General features: G+C 35.7%; 1 protein-coding gene across 2 annotated transcripts in view; it reads right to left on the reverse strand.

The window, feature by feature from the left end:
• The window catches only part of trappc9 (trafficking protein particle complex subunit 9), a 258,472-nt gene that overhangs the window by 144,180 nt on the left and 86,942 nt on the right, over positions 1-27,350 (reverse strand). For both annotated transcript variants that reach the window (XM_048203094.1, XM_048203092.1), the window contains 2 exons: positions 27,063-27,214; positions 349-501 (listed from right to left, as the gene is read on the reverse strand). In XM_048203094.1, the coding sequence (XP_048059051.1) occupies positions 349-501; positions 27,063-27,214 (305 nt within the window). The remainder of the gene's footprint in view (positions 1-348; positions 502-27,062; positions 27,215-27,350) is intronic.

Below are 27,350 nucleotides of genomic sequence, written 5' to 3' on the forward strand. Positions count from 1 at the left end.
GTAGATATGAATCCAGAGAGGAACTAGAGAGGGCAGAGGGGACGGAGAGCGGGTAATACAGAAGAGAGACGGCAGCTAAAGCGATGTCTCTGTTGAATGTGAAATAAGATGGTACAGACACCATTTCAAATCACCTCCCTTGGATCTGATCTACCATAACAGGGCAAAGTGAATACTGCCTTTCTCTCTATCAGAGAGCAATCAGGCCCATTTTGATTATAGTGTGATGGCTCTGGTGATGCACTCGCAGAAATTGAGCGCAAATTGGACGGGACAAACCAAAACGGACCCAAATGATGTTGTTTTCGCGTGTCAGCATATGTGAGCTGTGTTTGTGTGGATGTTTACCGTCGTTCAGGTCGTGTAACAGGTTCTCCTGACCGGAAAAGTCCAGTTTGGTGGATATGTTGACAGGGATGGAGACAGATTGACCGGATTTAAGAGGCAGGTGGGACAGAGCGTCCTGCAGGTCCCAGCTAACAAACTCACCAAACAGCTTCTCTGTAATACAGAAAAAAAAACAACAACAACACTTTGGTCAGAGACAAACAATGATTTTTTTTTTTTTTTTTTAATAATGAAAAATAAATAAATAAATAAATAAAGAACTCCAGCTTAAGAAATAAGAAATATATAAGTACTAAAATGGATATTTATTAATTATTTATTTATTATTTTTTCAGGTTATTATTTATTATATTTTTTCTTCTGTTGCAAGACTTATAAACAAATAAATTAAATGATCATTATAGAAGTGACGTATTAATTTGACTAAATTGCTAAAATTCTCCATTATGAAAGTCAAGATTTACTTTCTGAATGCTAACCATTTAAACAAATAAAAAATAATTTCATATTAAAATAAACATTTATTATTAAAATATATAAAATAGTATTAAAACTAAACAAATAAAATTATATACAAATATTTACAAAAGGAAACTAAAATAAGATAAAAAAAATCAAACTGAATGTTAAAACAAAACTAAAAACAATACTAAAATAATATTAAACAAAAATAAAAAGATGAAACAAATAATATAAAAACAAAACAAAACAAAAAAAAAAATAAAATAAAATAAAATAAAATAAAATAAAATAAAATAAAATAAAATAAAAGAAAATAAAATAAAATAAAATAAAATAAAAAACATGAAGGCACAAAAAAATCGTAGATGAGGTGACAAAATGTGAATAAATCACCAGTGGGCGTTTGGATTTGTCAGCAAAAGGAAAACAACTTGGAAATGCGCAAAAAAAAAAATAATACTCCCATGCTTTTGGACATGTATTTGCAACAATACATAGTAATCATTCATTACCTGTGCTGCCACTATGCACTGTTCAGGTTCTGTTTACCTGTTCCCAATGTTTTTTCTAAACTTGCCGCCTAAGGAGAAGCACAATCGAGAGTTTGATCCCGGTTCGTAACGAGAATCTTCCAGAAACGCTCACTCTCTGTTCTTCTCGTCTCCCGGTGTGTGTGAAGACACAAGAAACGCCTGTTCAAAGCTTTATTCAGATGCTAAAAGCTCCCAAACCTCCCTGAGAATGAATAATAGACAGAGGCCAAATAACGAAGTCAAATTACTGCTGCAAAACCCGTCTGTGAGCGTTTAAATGAGGCATCTGCCCTACAGACACATGATCCTTATGAATCAAAGCTTTGATTTTCATTTCCACATGAAAGACAGAACAACGCATGAATAAGGGGCTACATTACAATGACGGTCGTGAGAGATTCGACGGGAAAACACTTCAAAATCAGCCCACTGACTCATATTAACACCTGCCACCTGTTTGTCTGAGGCCTGATGAAGGGTTTGACCAGGTCGGAATGAACGCTAATAAACCAGATGTGCCGACCAAACCGACCAACCAGTTTATGGGGCAGGAAATCTTAAATATCTCCGAAAACATATAGAATATAAAGGAGAGTAAAATGTACGTTATTAACATTCCACTTGCAGTCCAACATAACCTGTCTGAGTTTCTATTTAATATTAACTGCATATTTAAATTACTCTTTTTTGGTTAAACACTTATTTCTATGTAAATCAGGCTCATTATAGAATGCATCAAATTCACAATGCAACTCAATCAGAATTGTGCCGTTATATCAGATGGAAATTTGTCGGTCAACGAGATTTAATTAAAAATCATGTACATTTTGTATTCATCATGGCATAATTCATGCTTTGCATAATGTATTTAGCATGTGCAAACAAAAGGAGGAATTCATTCTTACTTTATTACTACTGTATATACACTAGTGTTCAAAAGTGTGGGGTCAGTAAGATTTTTTTTATTTTTTTTTTTATTTTTTTAAAGAAATTAATACTTTTAATCAGCAATGATGCTGAATAAAAAAAAAAAAATATATGAAGCAGCACAACTGTTTTCAACATTGATAATAATAATATATGTTTCCTGAGCAGCAAATCAGCATATTACAATGATTTCTGAAGGATCATGTGAGTCTGAAGACTGGAGTAATGATGCTGAAAATTCTGCATTGTTCACAGGAATAAATTACATTTTATAATATATCAAAATAGAAAAGGCTATTTTAAATTGCAATATTATTTCACAATTAGTGTTGTCAAAAATATCGATATTTCGATATGTATCGATACTGAAATATCTGCAACGGTTCCGATACTCCTTTTCTGTAGTATCAATACACAGACACAAACCCGTCTTCTGTCACTCACTCGTCTCATTCGCTCCAGTCGAATACTTATTGCACATAATTTTACTCATTCTTGCAGGTTTCTCGCTCACACCACAAGCACAAGTACCAATGATCTACATAAGTGGAGTGCATCTCAAACAGCTCACGAGTACCAAATGTAGTTGTTTTTCGTGGCGAATTGCACTTAAAAGGTCAAATACACACAACATTATGTCAAAATGTCTGTCTTGAGGAGTAAATACAGTCAGTTTGGGAATGGAAATAGTTGAGAAAGCCAGCACATGTTGTGTAACCATATACTGTATCCGTGCATAAGCTCTTAAAGTGACAGCACCCTAATAAACCTGCTGCTGTCTGTCATGTTAAAAGGTTAGTTCATCCAAAAATGAAAATTCTGTCATTAATTACTCACCCTCATGTTGTTCCACACCCATAAGATCTTCATTTATCTTCGGGACACAAATTAAGATATTTTTGATGAAATCCGAGAGATATATGACTCGTTCATAGACAGCAATTTAAAGGATTAGTTCACTTTCAAATTAAATTTTCCTGATAATTTACTCACCCCCATGTCATCCAAGATGTCCATGTCCTTCTTTCATCAGTCAAAAAGAAATTAAGGTTTTTGAGGAAAACATTCCAGGATTTTTCTCCATAGAGTGGACTTCAATGGGCACCAAATGGTTGAAGGTCAAAATTACAGTTTCAGTGCCGCTTCAAAGAACTCTACATGATCCCAGACAAGGAATAAGAGTCTTATCTAGAGAAACCATTGCTCATTTTCTAAAAAAATAAAAAACACTCCTGAACTTCCTCTCTTCTTCTCTATTAGAATTCCGGCAGTATAGACACTGCTAGGTGTATTACTGCCCTCCACAAGTCAAAGTTTGAACTAATTGTTATATACTTGCACTAGCATATTGTATATGACAATTTAGTTCAAACTTTGACCTGTGGAGGACAGTAATACACTTAGCAGTGTCTACACTGCCGAAATTCTAATAGAGAAGGAGAAAAGAGGTAGTTCAAGATGAGCATTTATGGTTAAAACGTATAAAATATTTATTATTTTTTTTAGAAAATGAGCGATGGTTTCTCTAGATAAGACCCCTATTCCTCATCTGGGATTGTGTAGAATGTTTTGAAGCTGCAATGAAACTGTAATTTTGACCTTCAACCGTTTGGGCTCCATTGAAGTCCATTATATGGAGAAAAATCCTGGAATATGAATATGAAGTGACGAGAATACCTTTTGTGCGCAAAAACAAAACAAAAATAACGACTTTAGTCAACGCTGTTTACGTTCAGCGCTTCCAGGCTCTGCGGCTGAACGCGGGCTCAGTATTGGCCAAAGCTGATCAAGTAAGCAGCACGACGCACGCATGTGATGCTGATGCAGGAGCCGGCCAATAATGAGTCGGCCTTCTGACGTAGAACCTGGAAGTGCTGGAAGTAAACAACGTATGAGAATTACAGAAGAGAAGATATTGTTGAATAAAGTCATTTTTTTTGCTTTGTTATTGTTTTTTTGGCAGTACACTTGGGGCTTAAGGGGTTAAAAGTGGCCAAATAACACTAATTATGGTAACAGTTACACTGACAAGTACATGGAACTGAGCAAATATTAAACTGGACTGAACCCATGTTGCTGTATCAACAGTTTTAGCATTTTAATTCTCAATGTCTGCTCTTCCCCTAGCGGTTATCTATTCCAACTGTCTCTCGAGAGCCATGATCCTCTCTTCAGAACAACAGGGATGGAAAAAACAACCCAGACAGATGTTAAACCCCGTTCCACAACAACTACGCTCCCGGGCCTGTGAGCCGTCATCCTGGAGGGCTTCTTCCTGGCAGCGGTCCTGGACGGATCAGAACAGCAGACTACATACATCCTGAACACACACGCCTGCCAACGCTACAATCTGTTTTTTGGAGCCTGGGGATCTCAAAGCACAAGTTTAACCGCCGAAGTCTCCGCAAAAGGCAAAATTCACAATTAGCATGTGGCTAATAAGGCTATAAACCTGTGGAACAAAGTTAAGAACACAAAAATAAGGCATGCCATTTTTTTTCCAAGTGATTTTCTCTAGATTTAATTGTGATTTTCCAAACATATTAGCATATAAACAGCAATTTCATACAGTCTCGGTTTCAGGAGGCAATGATGACAGACCGCTCATGGATCATCTGAAGCATATTGCGCATAATAATAGAGCTTTCCAAAATCATAATCTCAGATTGGCTAGCTTTACATGATTTATGGGGAATCTTTTTTAACCTTTTTTATGATTATCTCCCAATTTCTGTGAGTCACCAAACAGAAAAAACAGTCACGCTTTATGTTCCCAAGCTGCCAAGATGAGAGCTTCCAAGGCATGAAACCTTTAAAGATATTCAAAAGTTGAAACTTTCAATAACAAAAAAAGCCTGTCTGCGTTAAACTAATTTTCATATATACTAGTCTGTAAATAGCCTCTGTGTACAATTAAATTATTCAAAATAACAGTTAAATGCCATAAAACTCAAACCCAAGAGCAGAGGAGAGGAAGAAAAGAAGCGAGACCCACAGCTCAAGCTCTCCACACTAATTTGTTGGGGACGCAAATATTCAATAATTCATTATTCTGTGCGAGCGAATGCTAAAAACAGCGTGTAGACGGGCGAGTCGGCTTTATAAACAGCTGAGCAGTGACCATAATTCACCACGGTACAGCCGGGCTTGAAACTCAGTTGCTAGGATACGCAGAGTTCTGCTGTCTCATGTGTTAAACAGAGGTGACAAACAAGACACTGACCAGGACATTTCCTAGGGAATTTAAACATTTCTGAGAAGTTTGTGAACCGAAAACATACAGCATGGAAAACTTTGTGAATTACTTTGCGCATTTTTATTCAACTGGCATTGGTGACATAAAACATTTTAATTGCACATATAAAAGTTTGTCAAGGTTACTAATACAGTTATAAATTAGTTCTTCATGAAAATGTTCCACCCTCTCTCTGACTAGGTTCTCAAACAGTCTTTGCTATAGGACCTGAAAATAAAGATTAAAAGTGATTTAAAAATGTGTATATAAAAACTTAAAAAAAAATGACCCCATTGGACAGCAGTTCATTCTGGTACATATTCCTCACAATTCTCAGAGTTTAAATCCTGGAGAGTGTGACAGAAGTGATGACATGGTACTTTAGTGACAGACAGATCCTGATGTACAAGCAGGTGTCTGTCAGAAACAGGACAGAAAATTTCTTCAGACGACTACATGACACATGAACCACTCCAATGACACTCAAAAACACAATGAAATTGATAAAATGAAACAGTGAAAGATGGATGGACAGACAGACAGATTAGATAGATAACTTTATGCTTGTTTGCAAATTATTTGATATGGAAGCTTGTTTCTGCCACCGAATAAAAATAAAGGTATAACTGTGACTTTTTTTCTCACAATTATGACTTTTTTTTTCAGAATTGCATGATATAAACTCGCTAATGCGAGTTATAATGTCAGAATTGTGAGTTATAAAGTCAGAATTGCGAGATTTAAACTCAATTGCTAGATATAAAGTCAGAATTCCGAGTTATAAAATCAGAATTGCGATATTTAAACTCAATTGCGAGTTATAAAGTCAGAATTGTGATTTATAAAGGCAAAATTCTGAGTTATAAAGTCAGAATTGTGATATTTAAACTCAATTGTGAGTTATAAAGTCAGAATCGTGAGTTATAAAGGCAAAATTGTGAGTTATAAAGTCAGAATTGCGATATTTAAACTCAATTGCGAGTTATAAAGTCAGAATCGTGAGTTATAAAGGCAAAATTGTGAGTTATAAAGTCAGAATTGTGATATTTAAACTCAATTGTGAGTTATAAAGTCAGAATCGTGAGTTATAAAGGCAAAATTGTGAGTTATAAAGTCAGAATTGCGATATTTAAACTCAATTGCGAGTTATAAAGTCAGAATCGTGAGTTATAAAGGCAAAATTGTGAGATTTAAACTCAGAATTGCGAGTTATAAAGTCAGAATTGCAAAATATAAACTCAATTGCGAGTTATAAAGTCAAAATTGCAAGATATAAACTCAACTGAGAGTTATAAAGTCAGAATTGCGAGTTATAAAGTCAGAATCGTGAGTTATAAAGGCAAAATTGTGAGTTATAAAGTCAGAATTGCGATATTTAAACTCAATTGCGAGTTATAAAGTCAGAATCGTGAGTTATAAAGGCAAAATTGTGAGTTATAAAGTCAGAATTTCGAGTTATACATGCAGAATTGTGAGTTACAAAGTCAGAATTGTGAGTTATAAAGTCAGAATTGTGAGATTTAAACTCAGAATTGCTAGTTATAAAGTACGAATTGCAAAATATAAACTCAATTGCCAGTTATAAAGTCAAAATTGCAAGATATAAACTCAACTGAGAGTTATAAAGTCAGAATTGCGAGTTATAAAGTCAGAATCGTGAGTTATAAAGGCAAAATTGTGAGTTATAAAGTCAGAATTGTGAGATTTAAACTCAGCTGTGAGTTATAAAGTCAGAATTTCGAGTTATAAATGCAGAATTTCAAGTTATAAATGCAGAATTGTGAGTTACAAAGTCAGAATTTTGAGTTATAAAGTCAGAATTGCGAGTTATAAAGTCAGAATTGCAAAGTATAAACTCAATTGTGAGTTATAAAGTCAAAATTGCAAGATATAAACTCAACAGAGTTATAAAGTCAGAATTGTGAGATATAAAGCTGATTTCACAAATTATTAAAATGCTTCTTCACTATCAGACTAAGGTAAAACTTTGATAATAGTGGTCAGATCACTTCTCACCACAGAGAGAACCAGGTCTAAAACACACCTTGAAAAGAGCAGACTGAAGAGCAGGAGAGTCTGTGAAAGACACACGGATGAGGATAATAATTCTCCATCAGCATGAAGAAAACATTATTACTCCAACACTCTCCTCTCCCTGATACCCGGCCTTTATCCGCCTTACTCTTCCAGCATCAAAATTACTCTACAGGCTCCTGCTCAGCATTTTAATTCCTCCTCTTCTCATTCATCTTCCAATGCAAACACTTCTGAAATTAATTCAGCCCAAACCACATCCACAGATTTCATTCAAATGCTGTGTAAAAATTTCAGCCTTAGGTGTTCTATCTATTGTATACACTTTACAATACATTTAAGATTAAAGTGTGAAAATCTTCAATTGGATTCCATTGACAATGATTGCCATTTAAAAGTGACGAAGTGGGAGAAGAGTTAATAGTTATACTAATCATGACTGGCAATTTAAAATCACACTGTTCGTTCTGCCACAAAGTGGAAGATCATTTAAAATACAACTGCACTTAAAGAGAAAGAATTAAATTCTCAATAAACAGATGACAGATGACTGAACAGATAAGGCTGAACACAGCTATTGAGAGTTTCTGACATTTTCAGTGCGTGAGATTGTACTGTTTTGTTGTTGCTGGTATGCTGGAGAATGAGCACTTGAAGCTCTGCCGTTTTCTTTAAAGGGGGGCGGGAGCACCTGCTCATTTGCATTTAAAGGGACACATAAAAAAGTGCGCAAAAAGTTGCTCACCCCCAAAAACTGGCAAATTTAACATGCTATAAAAAATTATCTGTGGGGTATTTTGAGCTAAAACTTCATATACACACTCTATATGGCATCATAGGCTTATTTTACATCTTGTAAAAAGGGGCATAACAGGTCCCCTTTAAAAAAAAAATAAATAAAAAAAATATGAATTTAAAAAGAAATTAATTTAAAGTATTAAATTAATAATAGAAAAAAATCAATTATAATAATAATGTTTTAGATCTAGTAAAATTTATTAATAATAATAATAATAATAATAATAATAAATATATGTTCTAGTATTTTTTTAAAATAATAATTATAATAATGTTTTAGCTCTAGTAATATATGTTATCTAGTATATATATATATATATATATATATATATATATATATATATATATATATAGAAATATTCACTTTATATCAATTATCAACATTTCAGAAATTAAATACATACCACTATAATATTTCATTGGAGGGAAGAAATACACACATAAAGAGGTCTGAGCCCACAACATCCACTATCTACCTAAAATAATAATAAATAAAGAAAAGATGTATCAAAAACGTCAACATTGTTATTCCTGCTGCTTTGTGAGCAGTGCCATTTCCTTCAAAAAATGCAAATCCAGAGTCATACTGTGTGTGTGTGCAAGTGAAAGCAACACAGCCTCATTCATTTGATAATTTCCCACTGTACCGGAAAGAAGAACTCCAAGAAAAATAAAAGACAAGAAGCTACACACATACACACAGTGGACAAATCTAAACCCCTGAGCTAAACGTGCGTGTGGCTGGTTAGACAGTAAAAGGTCACTGCTTCAGCCAAGAGACTCTCACACAGAGCTGGACACGGTTTCACGTGACGTGATCCATACAACATCTATATCTGTTGCACTCATTATCATACATACAAACTATATTTTCACTTTTTTTTTTTTAAGTAAATGTGAGTGGGGTTTGCCTGCTTATCACCAACACAATTTCTAAGCAGTTCCACCAGTTTTGAGTGGTTGCTAACAGTTGCTATGGTGTTCCACATGGTTGCTAGGGTGTTCTGGGTGGTCAAAAGAGCCCACCAGATTTTTCATCTCTAGCTCAAGAATCTTTTTTAATTTAAGTCTATATTTTTACTTCCACCAGGTGAATGTCATAAGTCTATAATCAAGTCTAATCAGAATGTATTTATTCTTGGGGTGAGGGTTTGTTCAAATGGCCTTTGGTCTCTCAGCCTTCAGTTATAAACCAGTTTCATTGCCTGATCTTGCTCCATATGTTACACACAGCAAATGTCACTGTCAAAGGGAAAAGCATCATCCCTAACTTCAAAAAAGTCTGACAGCTGATGTAATCTGACATCCATCAATCACAGCTTGATATCAAACAGAATGTGACTACCAAGGTCATAAATTATACATCTATATGAAAAACAGGAACAGACAGACCAACACTGAATACCATCTGGAGTCGGAAACAGAGACAGGTAGAAAGAAAGGTAGAACGACTCCATCAAATCAATCATCAATCTATTTAAAAAAATATACTTTTTGATGCTTTTCACTTTATTTAAAGAACTTATTTTGAGTCAACACTATTGTATTAGGTTTCTGGTTCAAATATGATTGCTTCATGTTAAAATGACTTTTAAACGATTACTTTTTGACATAACTTGATGTTTTCATATGAAAATAACATGTTTCAATCAAGTAAACCCAACCAGGACTCAATCAAACAGGACTTTCACTTCCAATCATGCTTTACAAAGGGGCTGATCTGGGAGAGTAAATGTTGAAATAAAGTGTTATTTTAAGCAGTTTTTAGCAAGATGAGAAAATGGAGAGACTTTTTAATGTTTACTGCTCTATTATGTTGGTATTTAAAAGTTTCTGTTATGTTAACAGTTTTGGGGTTACCATTGCGGTGAAGTGTTGAGCTTGTGCTTGGGTTGAGGATCTGCTAACAAGAATTAAAGTTGTAATTAATAATAAAAAACAACTACTTCGGGCATGCCACGGATGTGACAAAACCGTCTTCTGGCTAACACCTAACAATAAAAGTCTTTGCAGAGTAAAGATTTTGTAAGAGTAAAAGTAATATTCTTAGATAACTTTTGTAAAAGTTGTAAAAATTGATCTTGAATGCATTCACTAAATAAACTAATTTGATTAAATTTAATTATTTTATTTTTTGTTTGATGTTAATTTTAGGATAATTGAACTTTATAGTTTTGGACAAATTAAGAATGTTAACCTGATTCAACTAAACAGCAATGAATTAACCTTATGTAATAAACTTAAGTTTACTGAAATAAATAATGTTAATTAAATGCAACATAACCCAGTTACGTGGAACCTGTTGACATAAAAAAGTTAAGTAAATTCAATGTGTCTGTCTATCTGTCTGTCTGTCTGTCTGTCTGTCTGTCTGTCTGTCTGTCTATCTATCTATCTATCTATCTATCTATCTGTCTGTCTGTCTGTCTGTCTGTCTGTCTCTGTCTGTCTATCTATCTATCTATCTATCTATCTATCTATCTATCTATCTATCTATCTATCTATCTATCTATCTATCTATATATCTATCTATCCATCCATCCATCCATCCATCCATCTTTCAATCTACTTTATATCCATCCATCCTTCCTTCCTTCAAACTTTATAACTTTACAAGATTGTGTTTTTAAACTTTCAAGGTCTTTTTGCAGTTGGATAAAATTTAATTCCTTTCTACTTCCCTACACTCAAAAAAATAACATAAAAAAAAATCATGGAAAGGATTTCCACATGATTAAGTTGCTTTATTTCAGCATTATGCAATTCTGTTATTCCAATTTAATGTACTTACGTTGGGTCAACTTAATTTATTAAGGTTGATTCAACTTATTTACTATGGTTGGGCACAGCTTAATTTAACACTGTCAGCCCAACTAATTTGCAATGTTTTGGAAAATAAATAAAAAGCAATAAATAAATAAATAATAAATTGTTTTCATATACATTGATTTTTACAATTAATTCTTCTTGTTTAATTTTGTGATTTATATAACTTTTGTGATGTTCTGTGTTAGAAATCTAGATGTGATACTGGATTCATCCTAAATTGCCGTAACCAAAAACATTGTAAAGCCTAAATTGATCATAAGTCCACTGGTGGCAATACTTTTACAATCAACATAGGCTTACAATGCTTTTGGGAAATGCAACCCAGAGCACTACCACAGTAATTACTTTCTTATTAAAGTAATTTGAAAGTTTGTTAGCGGATCCTCAACCCAAGCACAAGTGCAACAATTCACCATAATGGTAACCCTAAAATTATTAATTAACAGAAACTTTTAAATACCAACATAATAGAACAGTAAACATTAAAATGTCTTTCCATTTTCTCATCTTCCTAAAAACTGCTTAAAATAACACTTTATTTCAACATTTACATTCCTAGTTCAGCCCCTTTGCAAAGCATGATGGGAAGTGAAAGTCCTGTTTGATTGAGTCCTGGTTGGGTTTACTTGATTGAAACATGTTATTCCAATATGAAAACATCAAGTTAAGTCAAAGAGTAATCGTTTCAAGTCAATTTAACATGAATCAATCACATTTAAACCACAAACCTGATACAATGGTGTTGAATCAAAATAAATTGTTTAAATAAACTGAACAGCATCAAAACAAATTTTTTTGAGTGTATGTTAAATTATATTAGCGAAAAAGTAGCCACAACAGTTGTTAGATGTCCTAACCTAAAAGAGAAGTATATATATTTTAAGGGCATGAATATCCTAGAATACAATCAAAAGTATTAACCTTTTATTCATTTTATCAAAAGTATTTAACCTTTGCTAGTAAAGTATTCTAGTGTAAAGTATAAGCATACGAATTATGAGTTTAAGAAGGCATCATTTGCCCAATGGTATCTCTGCCCTCTGTTGGCTGAGGGAGAAACTGTAGTGTGCAAGTGTGTACGTGTGTTTGTACACAGATGTCTCATCAGAGCTCTCTCTGCTCATATTTTATTCATTGTTTGCTTGTGCGGGCTACAGGAGACCATGCTGCAGACAAGCCAGAACAACCGTGTGTGTGTGTGTGAGAGAGAGTGTTTCAAAGGTGCTGCAGCCAACACCCACCAATCTAAACCCAACGGATCAGTCTCTGTGTGTAATTCGGAGTTCATGGTGACCTTGGCTGCTCCTGGTGGGCCTCCATCTTTTAGTTAAGACATGCTGCCATCTGCTCCTTCTACATCCATCACTGGCCTTTATCCAAAACCACCCACGAACATCAGAAATCCAAATCCTCTCCATCCAGAACCTCTCACACGTCTCTGGACACCAACACAATCTTTCCAAGAATTCCAAAAGCCTTGTACAAATATATTCGAGATCTTCTCTGTATGTTTGAAAATCTTCCACTGACTTCAAATTCTCCTGGGAAGTTTCGACTTTGCAAATAAATACGACATGTTGGGCATTTTATTTTTTATTTTTTTTTGCTTCCGGCAAAGACATGAAGCTTTTAATTTCATGAAGAGCAAAAGAATTCAAATTAGGTGTAGAATCAATGATTTATCTATGGCTTTCATGCTGCCACAGAGCAATAAAAATATAGTGTTAAATATGTTAGCAAGCAAAGCAAAAAATAAAATTAAATAAAAAATAAATAATATAAAATAAAATATAAATCATTAAAAAATTTGAAATGTTTTTTTCCTCCATATAATCTGTCTACGGCTTATTGCTAATTCTTTATCAACACTACACAATGTATCATTTTACAAAACAACTTTAATACTATTCTTCAGCTGTCTTGTATAATAGCAAATTAACTTTGTGATTATTTTCCTCTATTTTATAGTGCTAGACCAAGTTCCCCCCCAAAAAAGTGCTAGACCAAGTTATCAGACACAATGTCATCATAATAAATCTAAGAACTGAAACCTCTGTAAAATAACTTTTATTGGTCTGGGAGAATAAAGCAAGCAGTATCAAAAATATCAGGGGTGACATTTAAAAATGGACGTCACTGATCCAGAAGACATTCATTCTTACGTACTCCTGTACTAAAAATAGCCCGAACTAGACAAAAAAAAAAAAAAAAAGTGTAAAATGCACATTACACACCTCATTTAGCAAAGGCTCCACACCTCAGGGGTCACAATTTTATGATAAATCCGTTTAACCCTTGAAAACATATGAACCAGAAGTGATATCCAGACTGACTTTGATGTCTTCTGTCAATTCGGCTAAAATTTTGAAAGCACTTAGACCACAACAACAATAAGAGCAGCGAGAGCTTTTTATCCTAACAGTGGCTCTGTACCCATGTATTACAGTACCGCTGGGTAATTAGAGGCCCTAATTGGACCATCCACCACTACATGCTGGTTGAGCCCCTCAAGGCAGCGCGTGCATCGCACAGAAGAGTTATTACAAGCAAATCTGTGTATGCACATGGATGGAGAGCGCACAGAGAGCTCCCCGGGCTCTTCTGGAATCCTTTCAGAGACTTTTGAAACACTACAGAGTGTTCTAAAGCCTTTACGGAGCTTCGCACCATTTCTGTAGTGCGCCGTTGGGCGGTGTAGCAGTTAGAGGATTAGTTTAGGCAACAATGGAAACTCTCATTAATGCAAGCACATATTGAAACTTGGCATACAGCAATTAGTGAAGAGACATGTGACCAATAATACTAAGCTTGACACAATGTGAAGAGAGCTACGGGACATAAATTGTATGTAAATGCAGCCTAAATTACAACATTTTAATTATTGGTCACAAAGCTGGAAGATAGCGTGTTGTTTGCGCTCTTGAGAAAGACTTTTAATCCCGGGTTATGTGAAAGTCTTGATTGTGTGCTAATATATAAAGATTCTACAATTTTTTTGCAATGTAAGAGATCCTTAACACATTAGTCAGCATTCTGATGCTGCAGACAATTTAGGCTTGCCAGAATAGTAGTAGTGTTTAAGCTCACTGAAGCGTCTAGCAATCTGTTTTAATTAAGAGTGCTGGCAGGAGCTACAGGGGGAATGCGGGGTTCAAAGCTTCCTTCAGCCCACAGAGAGCTGCCATCTGATCTACTGCCTGCATCATGACCCAGCATTTCACAGGAACTGAATGTAGTGCAGAAGTGAAAGTTCAGCCTGGGTCATGTCTGGGGTATTTGGGGCGGTGCAATCAGAAATGAATGGACCACATTAAAAGACAGATGAGGAACAGAATGTCAAAAGAGATAAAGTACAGACTATTTCACACCCACAACTAAAAAAAGAGGAATATTTTTGAGTTACCATTCAAAAGTTTGGGGTCAATAAGATTTTTTATGTTTTTAAAAGAAGCCTCTTATGCTCATGAAGGCGTAATTTATGTGATCAAAAAACAGTAATATGGTCAAACATTTTTACAATTAAAAAAATGTTTTCTATTGTAATATCTTTTAAAGTGTAATTTATTCCTGTGATGGGAAGCTGAATGTTCAGCATCATTTTTAGCATCATTAATCATTTACTAGTCTTCAGTGCCACATGATTCTCCAGAACTCATCTAATATGCTGATTTGCTGCTCATGAAACATTTATTATCATTTCTTATATATATATATATATATATATATATATATATATATATATATATATACACACACACACACACACAGTACAGTCCAAAAGTTTGGAACCATTAAGATTTTTAATGTTTTTAAAAGAAGTTTCGTCTGCTCACCAAGGCTACATTTATTTAATTAAAAATACAGTAAAAACAGTAATATTGTGAAATATTATTACAATTTAAAATAACTGTTTTCTATTTGAATATATTTCACAAAGTAATTTATTCCTGTGATTCAAAGCTGAATTTTCAGCATCGTTACTCCAGTCTTCAGTGTCACATGATCCTTCAGAAATCATTCTAATATGCTGATCTGCTGCTCAAGAAACATTTAATGTGTACAATTGTACAACATATTTGTGTACGATATTTTTTTTCAGGATTATTTGATGAATAGAAAGTTCAAAAGAACAGTGTTTATCTGAAATCTAATCTTTCGTAACATTATAAATGTCTTTACTGTCACTTTTGATTGATTTAATGCATCCTTGCTGAATAAAAGTATTCATTTCTTTAATTTCTTTTCAAAAAAATAAAAATAAAAATTCTTACTGACCCCAAACTTTTGAACGGTAGTGTATAATGTTACAGAAGCTTTGTATTTCAGATAAATGCTGTTCTTTTGAACTTTCTATTCATCAAGGAATCCTGAAAAAAAAAGTACACAACTGTTTTCAACATTGAAAATAATCATAAATGTTTATTGAGCAGCAAATCAGCATATTAGAATGATTTCTGAAGGATCATGTGACACTGAAGACTGGAGTAACGATGCTGAAAATTCAACTTTGCATCACAGGAATAAATTACTTTATCAAATATATTTAAATAGTACACAGTTATTTTAAATTGCAATAATATTTCACAATATTACTAATATTACTTTTTTACTGTATTTTTAATTAAATAAATGTAGCCTTGGTGAGCAGACGAAACTTCTTTTAAAAACATTAAAAATCTTAGTGGTTCCAAACTTTTGGACTGCACTGTATATATATATATATATATATATATATATATATATATATATATATATATATATATATATATATATATATATAAGACGGCCGTACGCATCGATTTGTGGTAGAAGAGTAACCCCTGACTGGACATGACGCAATGGCGAATGTGGAAGAACAGGAAAGAGCAAAACAAAACACTGGTTGTGAATTAGAAGTCTAAAACGATCATTTTTAAATAGAAATGTCTGAGGATTTCAATATAAGACAAGAGGAGCTTGAGTTTGTTACCCAGCCCTATTAGTTTGAATGGCGAGAGATGTCTAAAGGCAAAAATTGAGAAAACAGCAAGCATTTTTTTAAATAATGCATAAGAAAAGCATCTGATGATCATAGCAACATACTGTAGATATGTTTGCATGAGCTCTGCATTTCGGCACTCTAGTAGTCAAGTCATATTTATTTATATAGCACTTTATACAAAAGAGTGCATAAAATCAAGCAGCTTTATAGTATTAAACATGAAAAACAATGTCAGTGTCTTGTTTCATCAGAAGATAAACTTCATTTTATACTATAAAAGGGGCTCTCCAGTGTGTTCATGTTTTCACTCGCGGACATCTGATCTCCACGCAGTGAACAGGCCAAATGAACCAGAAAAAAAATCCATGTGAAAGAAGGCAGAGCCTCAGCAAACACCTCCTGTTGCATTATCGTCACGGACCAGTGATAGTACGAAGGTGTTTTGCAGATGGAATAAACTTTTCCTGAAAGTTCGAACTCCAAAAACAAACACAAGATGAACTTCGTTTTGGCCTGATTTTGTTCAAAATGACGTCACATTATTTCGTTCTTCGGTTTTGTTTGAAGTATATCAGGGCCTTACGCTTGCGCTACTATACATCGCATCATGGGTTACTCATTTGGTGCAACTTGACTTGCACAGTATGCGTACGGTCATCCGCCGGAAGCTAGTTATTTGAATTTATAGTTTTAAATATGGATATTTTTCTTACAAAAATGCATTGCATTGCCTTTATTAACCTTTATTAACCCCCTAGAGTTACTAAAAGATAGTCATTAGACCTAGGATGGCTTGAGGGTGAGTAGATCATGCAGGGCTCAACGCCTAAGGATTTTTTCTACTGGCCCGATTGGGCCAGTGGTTCAAATTTTTACTTGCCCCAAGAAAATGGGCCTATAAAATAAGCCTAGTTAGTGTTTTTTGTTATTTGAAATTATTTAAAGAATTAAGACACTTTAACAGTGAAATTAAACCCACCACTAGGTGGCAGTGAATCACTATTAATGAGTGAGTCATTGAGATTCAACCGATTCATTCAAACGGCAGATTCATTCAGGTAGTGTTGCTCAGTGATGCAAAACAATGCTGTGAGGACTTTGGAACTATTTTAGTAGGCGAAATAGAATGAAACAGGTGATTTGGTGTCTAAAATGTAAGTCACTTGATATTAAGTTCTTGTTCATTTAACTGTATGCTATATTAAATCAATATCACATTTGTAATCATGCTAATATTTGGAGAAAAACAGCGTTTTTTGTGTAATATATAAAGGGGCACTGATATACTTTTTGCCCCTTATCCTGAATTCTGGGTCATTCTAAAGGCATTTTAATAGACTAAATCACGCAGTGAATGCGTACACTCTAAATATATACGCGCTCTAGTCTAACCTACTAGGCTACATCATGTAGTGTATGCGTGCACTCAATGAGTGTGTTTTTGTTTGTGTGTGTGTAAAGTGAGGGACATAATCGATAATTTCAGATAATTTAATCAACAATTACTATATCATAGACGATATATATCGCACACCCTACAGCACTGGCCCGATCGGGCAAGTGACGGTTCCGTCTACTGTCCTGAGCGTCGTTCACACTGGCCCTGGGCCATCGGGCAGTCCTTATTGTCGAGCCCTGACATGGGATAATTTTCGTTTTTGGATGAACTATCCCTTTAAGATGAAGCTACAAACATACTGAGGCCTTCCCGAAAGAAGACAGTAGAAGACACCTGAAAACAAAATCAGCAGGAAGCAGGAAAACAAGGAACTACCAAAAGTGACATACTAGAATATCCATGAGATGGAAAGACACAAAACTGTAGGTGATTCACTGATCTGCTCACCGAAGCCAGGTCGCGACCAGACACAGCAGGTCATGAACCGTACGTGTGCGTGTTTTGACAGTGTGACAGTACACCAATCATAATGGGGACGGCTAAAAAAGGGAAGTGAAGTGCACGTCCTTGTCTCCCAACCGAAGTGGAATGAACTTCAGTCAAGCTGCATCACATCACACTGCAGATACGTCCGTCCCAGAGAGACAGACTGCATGCTGAGCTTACAGAAGATAAAGTTTGACAGTGGGATTTATGATTGCGTCCCGAGTTTCTGTTTTGATACACGGAGCAAGACAGGACAAGCTAAATCAGAGTTTTGAGGCCAGGGCTCAGTCGAAATAAGAAAACTCCAGCCGAAGTAATTAGTGAAGTTAACTAACAAAAGGAAATGCTGGTGCAATCCTCACAAAGACAGAGGAAAATGTTTTCTTCCAACACTACAAAGACCTGAGAAATATCCTTTTTCATTTGGAACATGCTGTCAGGGGTGAAATATTGCGGCAGGCAGTGCGCATATGGGTGCAGGTATGGATGTTTCTGTATCAGGTGGCATAAATAAAGACTGCTGTGGGTGGCACAGGATGCGGTCCATCCCCGTATCTCATTCCTCAGCTTTCTGTTCAGTCATATTCAATGTCAAATACGACAGCCGGTTTCTGGCTCTGCTCGCGATGGAGGAAAGCGAATGTGTGTGTGTGTTCCTTTGCCTTTAGGCTGGCTGAAAAACAAGCCTGGGTTGCTGTTGAGCGCTCAAGTACCTGTAGAGACTCACTAGAGGACAGAGAAACAAGAGAGAAGGTGAGAAAGAAAAAAATGAGGTAAAGACATGTCCAGAAGCTGCCGAGTCTGACGGTTTCTGTCACAGTGGCCCTTTCTCAAGCAGCGAGAACATGGACAGATCCTCTCATTAAACATGTCAAGTGAAAAGACAGACACTAAGGGCATTTTCACAGCACAATTTACCTGGAAATACTTCAGAAATCAGATCTGGTGTTCTGTATTTTCTGTCAGCTGTTTAGAATCTAAACTAGCAAAGCCCAATTTGTGAATAATTCATTCTTTGGAATCGTTTCCTTTCGATGAATTTGGCAAACATGTAAGAAAAAATACGGTTTGAGATTCAAGGCAAATCAGTTTGTGGTTCAGTCCGAATCAGTTCATGGTTCAGTCCAAATTGGTTTGTGGTTTAGTCCAAATCAGTTTGTGGCTCAGTCCGAATCAGTTCATGGTTCAGTCCAAATCGGTATTTGGTTCAGTCCAAATTAGTTTGCGATTCGGACCAAATTGTTTTTAATGGTAGTTCAGCCTGAAATGTTTTTTGATTCAGCCCAAATTAGTTTGTGATTTAGCTCGAATCGGTTCATGAATCAGCTAGAATCAGTTTGTGATTCAGCCCAAATCGGTTTGTGGTTCAGTCCAAATTGGTCCATACAGTAGATCAGCCTGAATTTGTTTTTTAATTTCAGCCTGAATTAGTTTGTGATTTAGCTCGAATTGGTTCATGAATCCGCTAGAATCAGTTTGGCCACGTTCACACAGCAGCAGAATACGGTTGTCAGTCCTGTATTTGAGTCCTTAAAGGCAGGGTAGGTAAGAAATTTTGTTCCAAATTTGTTTAAACTTTCTATATATATACATGCATAATTAAAATGTAAGAACTCTGATAAAAAGAGTATAAAAATCGAGTGACTCTAGACCGTTTAATCTGTATTAAACACAGCTCATTATTTCCATCCGGGACGAAACATAGGATTGGCTTAGGCGGCTGTCACTCTCTCGCAACCATGGCAACCACCCTTTTGCCACACATGACCTGCCCACTTGCGCGCGCACGTTTGATTTGGGGAATCCAAGAGGCACGGATCCTAGGAATACCAAAACAATGGCAGAGAAACAGCAAGCTAAATTCACAGTATCGGCCTATGCAGTTAGTGAAGGCAAACCAGGCAAAAAAAGGAAGACAGTAACAGTACAAGAAAAGGCAATGAACAAAAAGTCTTTGGATAAACAAAGAAATAAAACGCGAGTTAATATCGGCGTGGCTTTCCAGCGATGGCGAGAACTGAGGGAACTCAAGGGGCTGAAAAGTGACTCCTTGATGGCTTTATTTCTGCTGGACAGGTAAATCTTTCTTTTTGTATTTTGATCATACATATTTTTTTGTTTATTTTTTCATGAAGCATGTGTCATTAGCACACGTAGCTGCGTAATATAGCTAACATAACATTACTTAGCGAGCCGTAGTAGAGACGATAAATAATGATAGCTATAGTGTTGAATTGTGCATAATTTTACCCTCTGTCTAAGTCTTTTACCATGTTCACCTGTAAGTTTACCTGCACGTTTTTTTTCGCCTTTGTTTTGTTTTTATATTCTCTACCTATGTTTACTGATGTCTTTATCTTGTATCTGTGTGTGTCGTACACACTTTGTTGTATGTGTGTGTTATTATTTTGTGTCTGCAATGCAGTTGTGAGTTGATATTTGAGTGTATGTTACTCTGTTGATCTGTAGAACAACGTATATGTTATGAATCTTACACGAAATTCATCTTCATCACAGTGTAAATGATGGTAATGGAAAAACGTGTATCATGCAACCTGTTTTTAGCTTTGCCTTATAGATAACTAGCTCGTTAGCGAATCAAAAAATATATATTTTAAACTTTACCAATATCAATATGCTAGCTTGATAGTGAGTACTAAAATACATCTTGTTTGTTTATCTTCATAATTTTAAAGTTATTTTTATTACATGTGATTCTGACATGATGTCACTACATGCACTGTGCTCCTTCCTCTCCGCTCGTCTCAGGTAAATAATGCGTCTTCCAGCTCAGTGGTCGGAGTCACACGTTCATGCGTTTTGGGGGCGTGGCTTTGGAAGGAGCCCAGAAGGGAGGGGGTGGAGTGAATGGAAATAATGAGCTGTCTTTAAAACAGTCGTGAGAGGTCTACAGACACTCGATTTTTATACTTTCTTTTTCAGAGTACTTACATTTTAATTATGTATTGATATATAAATAAAGTTTAAACAAATTTTGAAAAAAAGTTTTTTATACATTTTTTTGCCTACCCTGCCTTTAATACGGTTGCGTTCACACGCAGTGCCGTTATTTACGGGAGTGACAACGGCATTCTATTACAGAACTCACACCTGTACATTTTCAAGACTCACAACCGAATTCTCGGAATATTCGCGCTGTGTGAATGGAACTGCACTGGACAACTAGTTGTCTGTCACGTCATACAGTGCAAAAGTGCCGGTGTTTTGTGTGTGGTTTCGCTTTTGGTAACTCACTGCGACAGAGATGTGAGCTGTGCATCATTTTAAGGTGTTAGATCCAGTCACTGTTCTCCACCGGAGCGGCTCATGTCAGTTTTGTGTTTCTTTTCAAATGCCGTGTATGCGCGAGATGTCGCAAAGGACGTGACACGCGTGTGCGTCGGTTAAAGACTCCGGCTAGCGCGTGTTTACATGCTGATGTTCGTTAATGAAGTTTTGATAGATGAACTCGCGGTTCAGTTAGTCTCTTGTCATGTGAAAAGTGATAATACTTTTCAGTTTTATGGACGTCGCCATCTTTAATATTACGTTGATCACTGTCGTCATGGTTACTAGTAAGAGAAGACGGGCTTGACACTCACTGCACGTTCATACAGACAGTGTTCCAAATGCTACTGTAAGTTGCTGTGTGAACGAGACTCACACCTGTAAGTAAATGCGGTTGTCAAACCCCAAAAATGACTGTGTGAACGTGGCCTGATTCAGCCCAAATCGGTTCGGTATTCAGCTCAAATTGGTTCGGAATTCAGCCTGAAACGGTTTGTGATCCAGTCAGAATTGGATCATGGCTAATTCTGAAAATGTTAGCCGTTCAGGCTAAATCAGATCATGGTTGAATCTGAAACATTTGGAGAGTTCACATACTGAATAATTTAGAGCAGTTTCTCACTCTGTAAAACTGCAATTTAAAATTAGCACTATTGAGGTCTTATTTGTAAAAATAATAATAATAATAATAATAATAATAATAATAATAATAATAATAATAATTCTTTTGAGACAGTTCTTTTCAATAAATTTGTTAAACGGGTAGTAACCAGTCAGATCTGAATCAGTTTGTGAATTAATTTGAATCAGTTTGTAATTCAGTCTGAATGGGTTCAGCCCAAATCGAGCTGCGATTCAGTCTAAAATGGTCCGTGATCCAATCAGAATCAGTTTGTGGTTCAGTTGGAAAAAGTTTGCTGTTCAGTCTAAATCAGTTCATGATTCAGCCTGAATCATTTGGATAGTTTGCGCATGCACTTTAGCTTGTGAATAACACCTGTATGTGAATGACTCTGAAAAGACATATTCAGACTAAAAGAGTGTCAACACCAAACACAAAAACACTAATGGTATACCATACCATGGTAAAAACAGAGTAAAAGTCATTATGTGGTACCCACTGGAGAGGTTTTCTGTAATGAGTCAGTCTGAAAAGCAGTCAGGATAAGATAATTGTGGAGGTTTGGTGGGTGTTGAGAAGAGGAAGAAAACATCATTAGCTTCATGCCGCAATAAAGAACCACTTTGATTTCCACATGAGGGTCAATTGCCACAGGGACAATTCACTCCAGCAATACGGGAAGATAGAAAGAAAGACAGAAGGAGGCAATAATAAATAAAGACAAAAAGAAAGACAACAGTAAGCGCATGTAGAGCTGAAGTGGCCTGATGAGAATTCAATCATGGCTGTCCAGAGACACCTTCTTCAATTAAACCACAGCAGCTTCTGGATTCTTATTTCCTGTCTAAATCCACTTCCTGTTCCTTATCCCTTTATCACTTTCCTTACTTTTGATTGAAATACATCTTTGAGTCCCTTAAGATGTTGTAAAGCCAATGAAATGATACTGTAATTAGCATAAGTATATATAACACGCACGCACGCGCACGCACGCACACACACACACAGACACAATAAGGTCGGTTTTTAATGCTATTTTTGTAAAAACATTTAAATATTACATAAACTAACAAAAGATTCATAAAATGCATAAAATATAATCAAATTAAATAAAATATTAATTACATTTAGATCAGTCTTTTAAAAATGCCCAAAGTTTTATTTTATGATTAGGCATTTGGTACCTCGGTTTATTTTTATGGATATTCATTTGTATGAATAGCAATAATAATTTAATCACTTAACTGAAGCACCTGCTGGCTCCTAAGAGATCAAGTATTTGTCAAGTTTAGAAATGTTTAGTTTAAAAAAAATAATAATAATAAAAATAAAAATTGTGAAACAGATAGTTGAGCTAGTTAGTGTCTAGAGATCCTGGTTTATGCACAGCAGGGAAGGCAAGCGCTTTGACATTTCCAGATCCGAATGGGACACGATTCATGGATATTTTTTTTTTCTCTCTCCTAGTTTCTTTTTCCTTTGGCCATGTCAACTGTTAGTAGGAAACTAGACATTATATTTATAGTCCCACTGCAGCCTTCAGGAGATCTCCTCACTGTCTCTCTCTCTCTCTCTCTCTCTCGCTCACTCTACTCTTGGGCATTTCAACTCCCAAAAGAAAGAGATGATATACAAACAAATGTGTGTGAACTCACCCTAAGGGTGTTTTGAAAAATCCTGCCATGAAATATTCAATTGAGTGAGTAAAGCTCTACTGGGATGCATCTAATCCATATCTTTCAGCATTAATAACCAACAAAATGCCGTTCAAATCCAGTTACTTGGCTGCTTGCAAACCTCAGAGGAGCTTTTTGCAGGTGTTTTGAAGGTGTGACCAAACAAGTTTGATTTAAGCAATTAAAAACAACCCTTTCTGTCTAATTGGCCGATTCCTGGTCTGAATAACTTGCAAAGTGGACCAGACCTGCCAATAGTCAAAAATCGACTCTTTGAGACTAATAGGAACATGACTCTTTTTCTTTTCCTGATTGTAGAGAAACACATCAAGTTACCACCCATAAAACTTGAGATGTCTGAAGAAAGAGACATTGGTTATTCTCTTATTTCTGATATCATGTACCATCAGATAGAACCGCTCAAGCTTAACAGACCTTCTTACATAAAACATAACAGTAAAACACAAAATCATTCCACATGTATTTTCCACATTTTTGAACATTCTCCCTCGGATTCATTTCTTCCATTTCATTTTAGTAATTCATACTTGGGTGCTTTTATTTATTTATTAGTAGTGTTTACTAAGTCAAGCATCACTATTACTCATATTTTGGGTCAGTGATTCGAACAAACCTTAACTCCCTGAGGTCTGACAACGCGCCGGCGCGTTTTGCAGGATTTTTTTCACATTGCAGACTTAAAATACTCCATCATTTCTTGTCATAGAGACATAAGTAATATATCAATTGAAACTATAGAATGTCTTCTTTTATTTGTATACACTCAGAGTAAAAACACAATGTTGTGCTTTTTGTAAAATAAAGAAAACTAACATGATGCGTGATCTCTCCTCTCCCTCTGAACAAAGTCCAATCTGATAGTTCTCAGAAAATGAACTGTAACTTATGAATACTAATGACAAAAAAAATGACACTTACGTCTAAAGAAACGTTGAAATGTCAGGTTTTAAATCGTGCAAGTCAAATCGTAAACAAACATTCTGTGTTTATGTAATCTGTATGAAAAGAGAGCCATGTCAGAAGTCTGTGATTCAGCTCATTATCCGCTAATGTGGCCACGCCCACGGAGCCAGCGCTATTCAGAGGCAAATTCAGTCAATACATGCATACATCGTCTCAATCGTGTATTTATTGTCTTGAAAAGTGTTTATTTGGATGTTAAAGCAATGGTTAGCGATCTCTAGAAGACATGCCGTTAGTTCCTAGTTCCTTTTCTTCTTTATATGAATTTTGGCCTAAAGTTGTACAGAGAGCGCCCTCTGGCTGCAAGTATGAATTGAAAATACCATTCCTGAAATGTCCTCTTCTTCTTTAGAATAATTTGTGGACTAAAGTTGTACAGAGAGCGCCCTCCGGCTGCAAGTATGAATTGAAAAAACAGTATCCAGCACTCATAGTGATGACAATAAATATTACTTCTCAGTATAGAAAATTGACATAAATATATAAGAATCCATCAATATTTCTCCAAATGTGCATGCTTTTAAGCTAAAAGCCTATATGAAATGCCATACAGGTAACATAATTGTTCAGACACTTTGCATCACAGAAATACATTTTATTTTAAAGAATATAATAGAATACCATTATTTTAAATTGTAATAATATTTCACAATATTGCTGTTTATGATGAGCTGAGACATTATTACAGAGGTTTTTTTTCACAGCCTACCTGACTGAAAGGCCTCATTAATATGCAAGTCATTTCAGGTCATTATTATGTGATTCTTTTGTCTTCTCAGGTGTAAATGGCCCATTATTCATGCAGATTCACGCCTCCACGCATACTGTGTTTCTTGACAAAAAGTGTCTTACAAAAACGAAATCAATATATTGTTTTATATGAAGGAGTAGGCAGCATAATTTTTACATAATTTTGAAGCAAAAACTCTAGTCTACAACCTCCAATACCCAAAAGTCTTGTGAACACAGATTTAATATACTTTTTTTGGCCTTATTTCAGTGACTAAAGTTTTTTGTTTTTTCAATAACCACGCATAAACATTATTCCTTCAACAATACAAACATGTACGTACATGTTCCTCACATATTATTGTAGCCTAGTTTGTGCTGAATACAATGTAATGACACTTTTGTCATTTATATGTTTATGAACAACTGAAAAAAGCACAAACGTCAGGGCATGTCAAAACTTCTCCAAGCCCCAAATCAGCCTCAGACTCCAGAGGGTTAAACTTTAACTATTAAACTTCAGAGTGTAACTCTACAATGTTTGCCTGAGAGACGATACATATTGCAGAAAACTCCACTTTCACTACAGGAAGATCCCAAGTCGTATCTACAGACAAGAATATCATGGAGACTTGAGGGTGGACCACCTAGCAACCATCCAGAACACCATGGCGACATGATTAAAACCACTAACAACCTAGCAACAACAAAACAGCACACTGGAAACCACTCACAACACTCTAAAAACATGGTAGGGTTCACATTTGATATTTTCTTCAGATTTTTTGCTTTGCTTTTTACATAAAGCGAACTATAATTATTAGAAACTTTCCCTAATCCAAAACTCAACCCGAACAGGCATGTGCAAAACCGCTTCAAAAAGCATCTAACTCAGTGGGTTTCTCAAACCACTATACAACGTAAGAATCATGGTATAATAAAAGGCACAATATGTATTTTTTTGCCGCTAGAGGTCGCTTATTCAAAACAAAGGTGTAGCTTGATGAGATTGAGCATGGAATCATGGGAGATGTCGTCTTCACATCACATCCGGTGGAAAAGAAGCATTAATATGCAACAAAAAACAAGATAAACATCACTAATCAATAAGATGATTGTTGGCCGACTAGTTAATCTATCCATTTGTGTTTTTCCAATTGAAGACATTCATAAATGTCTCCATAGGAAGGTTTTATCTCTTTCTGGGGACGAATCCATCACTAAAGTACTGCTAAGTAAATCCACACACACACGGCTCAGTCAAAGGACATCATCTACACAACAACTTCAAAGAAAAGATAGTGTGTGTGTCTCTGCCTGTAGAGGCCACCTGCTCAGTCACCGATGCTGAAAGCTGTCTGGGATTAGAAGACACACACACACAGAGACACGGAGTCCAAAGACAACGCTTTTCATGTTCGCATGTGTGTGGAATACCACTAAGAGCATGGCGTGGTCTTATTTTCCATCCTCAAAGACGCAGAGACCGATATGCGTAAAAGCAGACGTCTTTATTCAAAGAGAGAGCACATCAAAACAGTGGAGTCACGAGGAAATCTCAGATGGGCTCGAGTGATCAGACTAATGCACAGACTCTATTACGAACTCAGAACAATCAGCGCAGCCTTTGAACCGCAGTCCCATTACAAGACGTGCGCTGTATCAAAACCGCTGCAGCATTTATCGCTCGATAAAGAGCCAGATGACGTTTAGACTGTATTTTGTGGGTACCTTTAGTGCTGAGAGTTTTAGACGTCAGCTCCAGCGTGTTCAGCGTCTCTGTGCCGATATTCTCCAGGGTGATGGTCAGCTGCTGGGTCTCTCCATTAAACAGCTGAAGGGACACGCTAGTGGACAGGTCTTCACTGGACAGATGAGCCGACCTGGACCAAGACAGGAAATACAAAGAAGAAAATCATTAAATCCTCTTTAGCGGTGTAAATATTTGCTTTGACAACAATTCAGTTGTGATACTTTATTAAATTATGTGATGCATCATGAAATTGTCACATGAAATCA

This window comes from Megalobrama amblycephala, linkage group LG9, assembly GCF_018812025.1.
Source record: "Megalobrama amblycephala isolate DHTTF-2021 linkage group LG9, ASM1881202v1, whole genome shotgun sequence".
NCBI lineage: Eukaryota > Metazoa > Chordata > Actinopteri > Cypriniformes > Xenocyprididae > Megalobrama > Megalobrama amblycephala.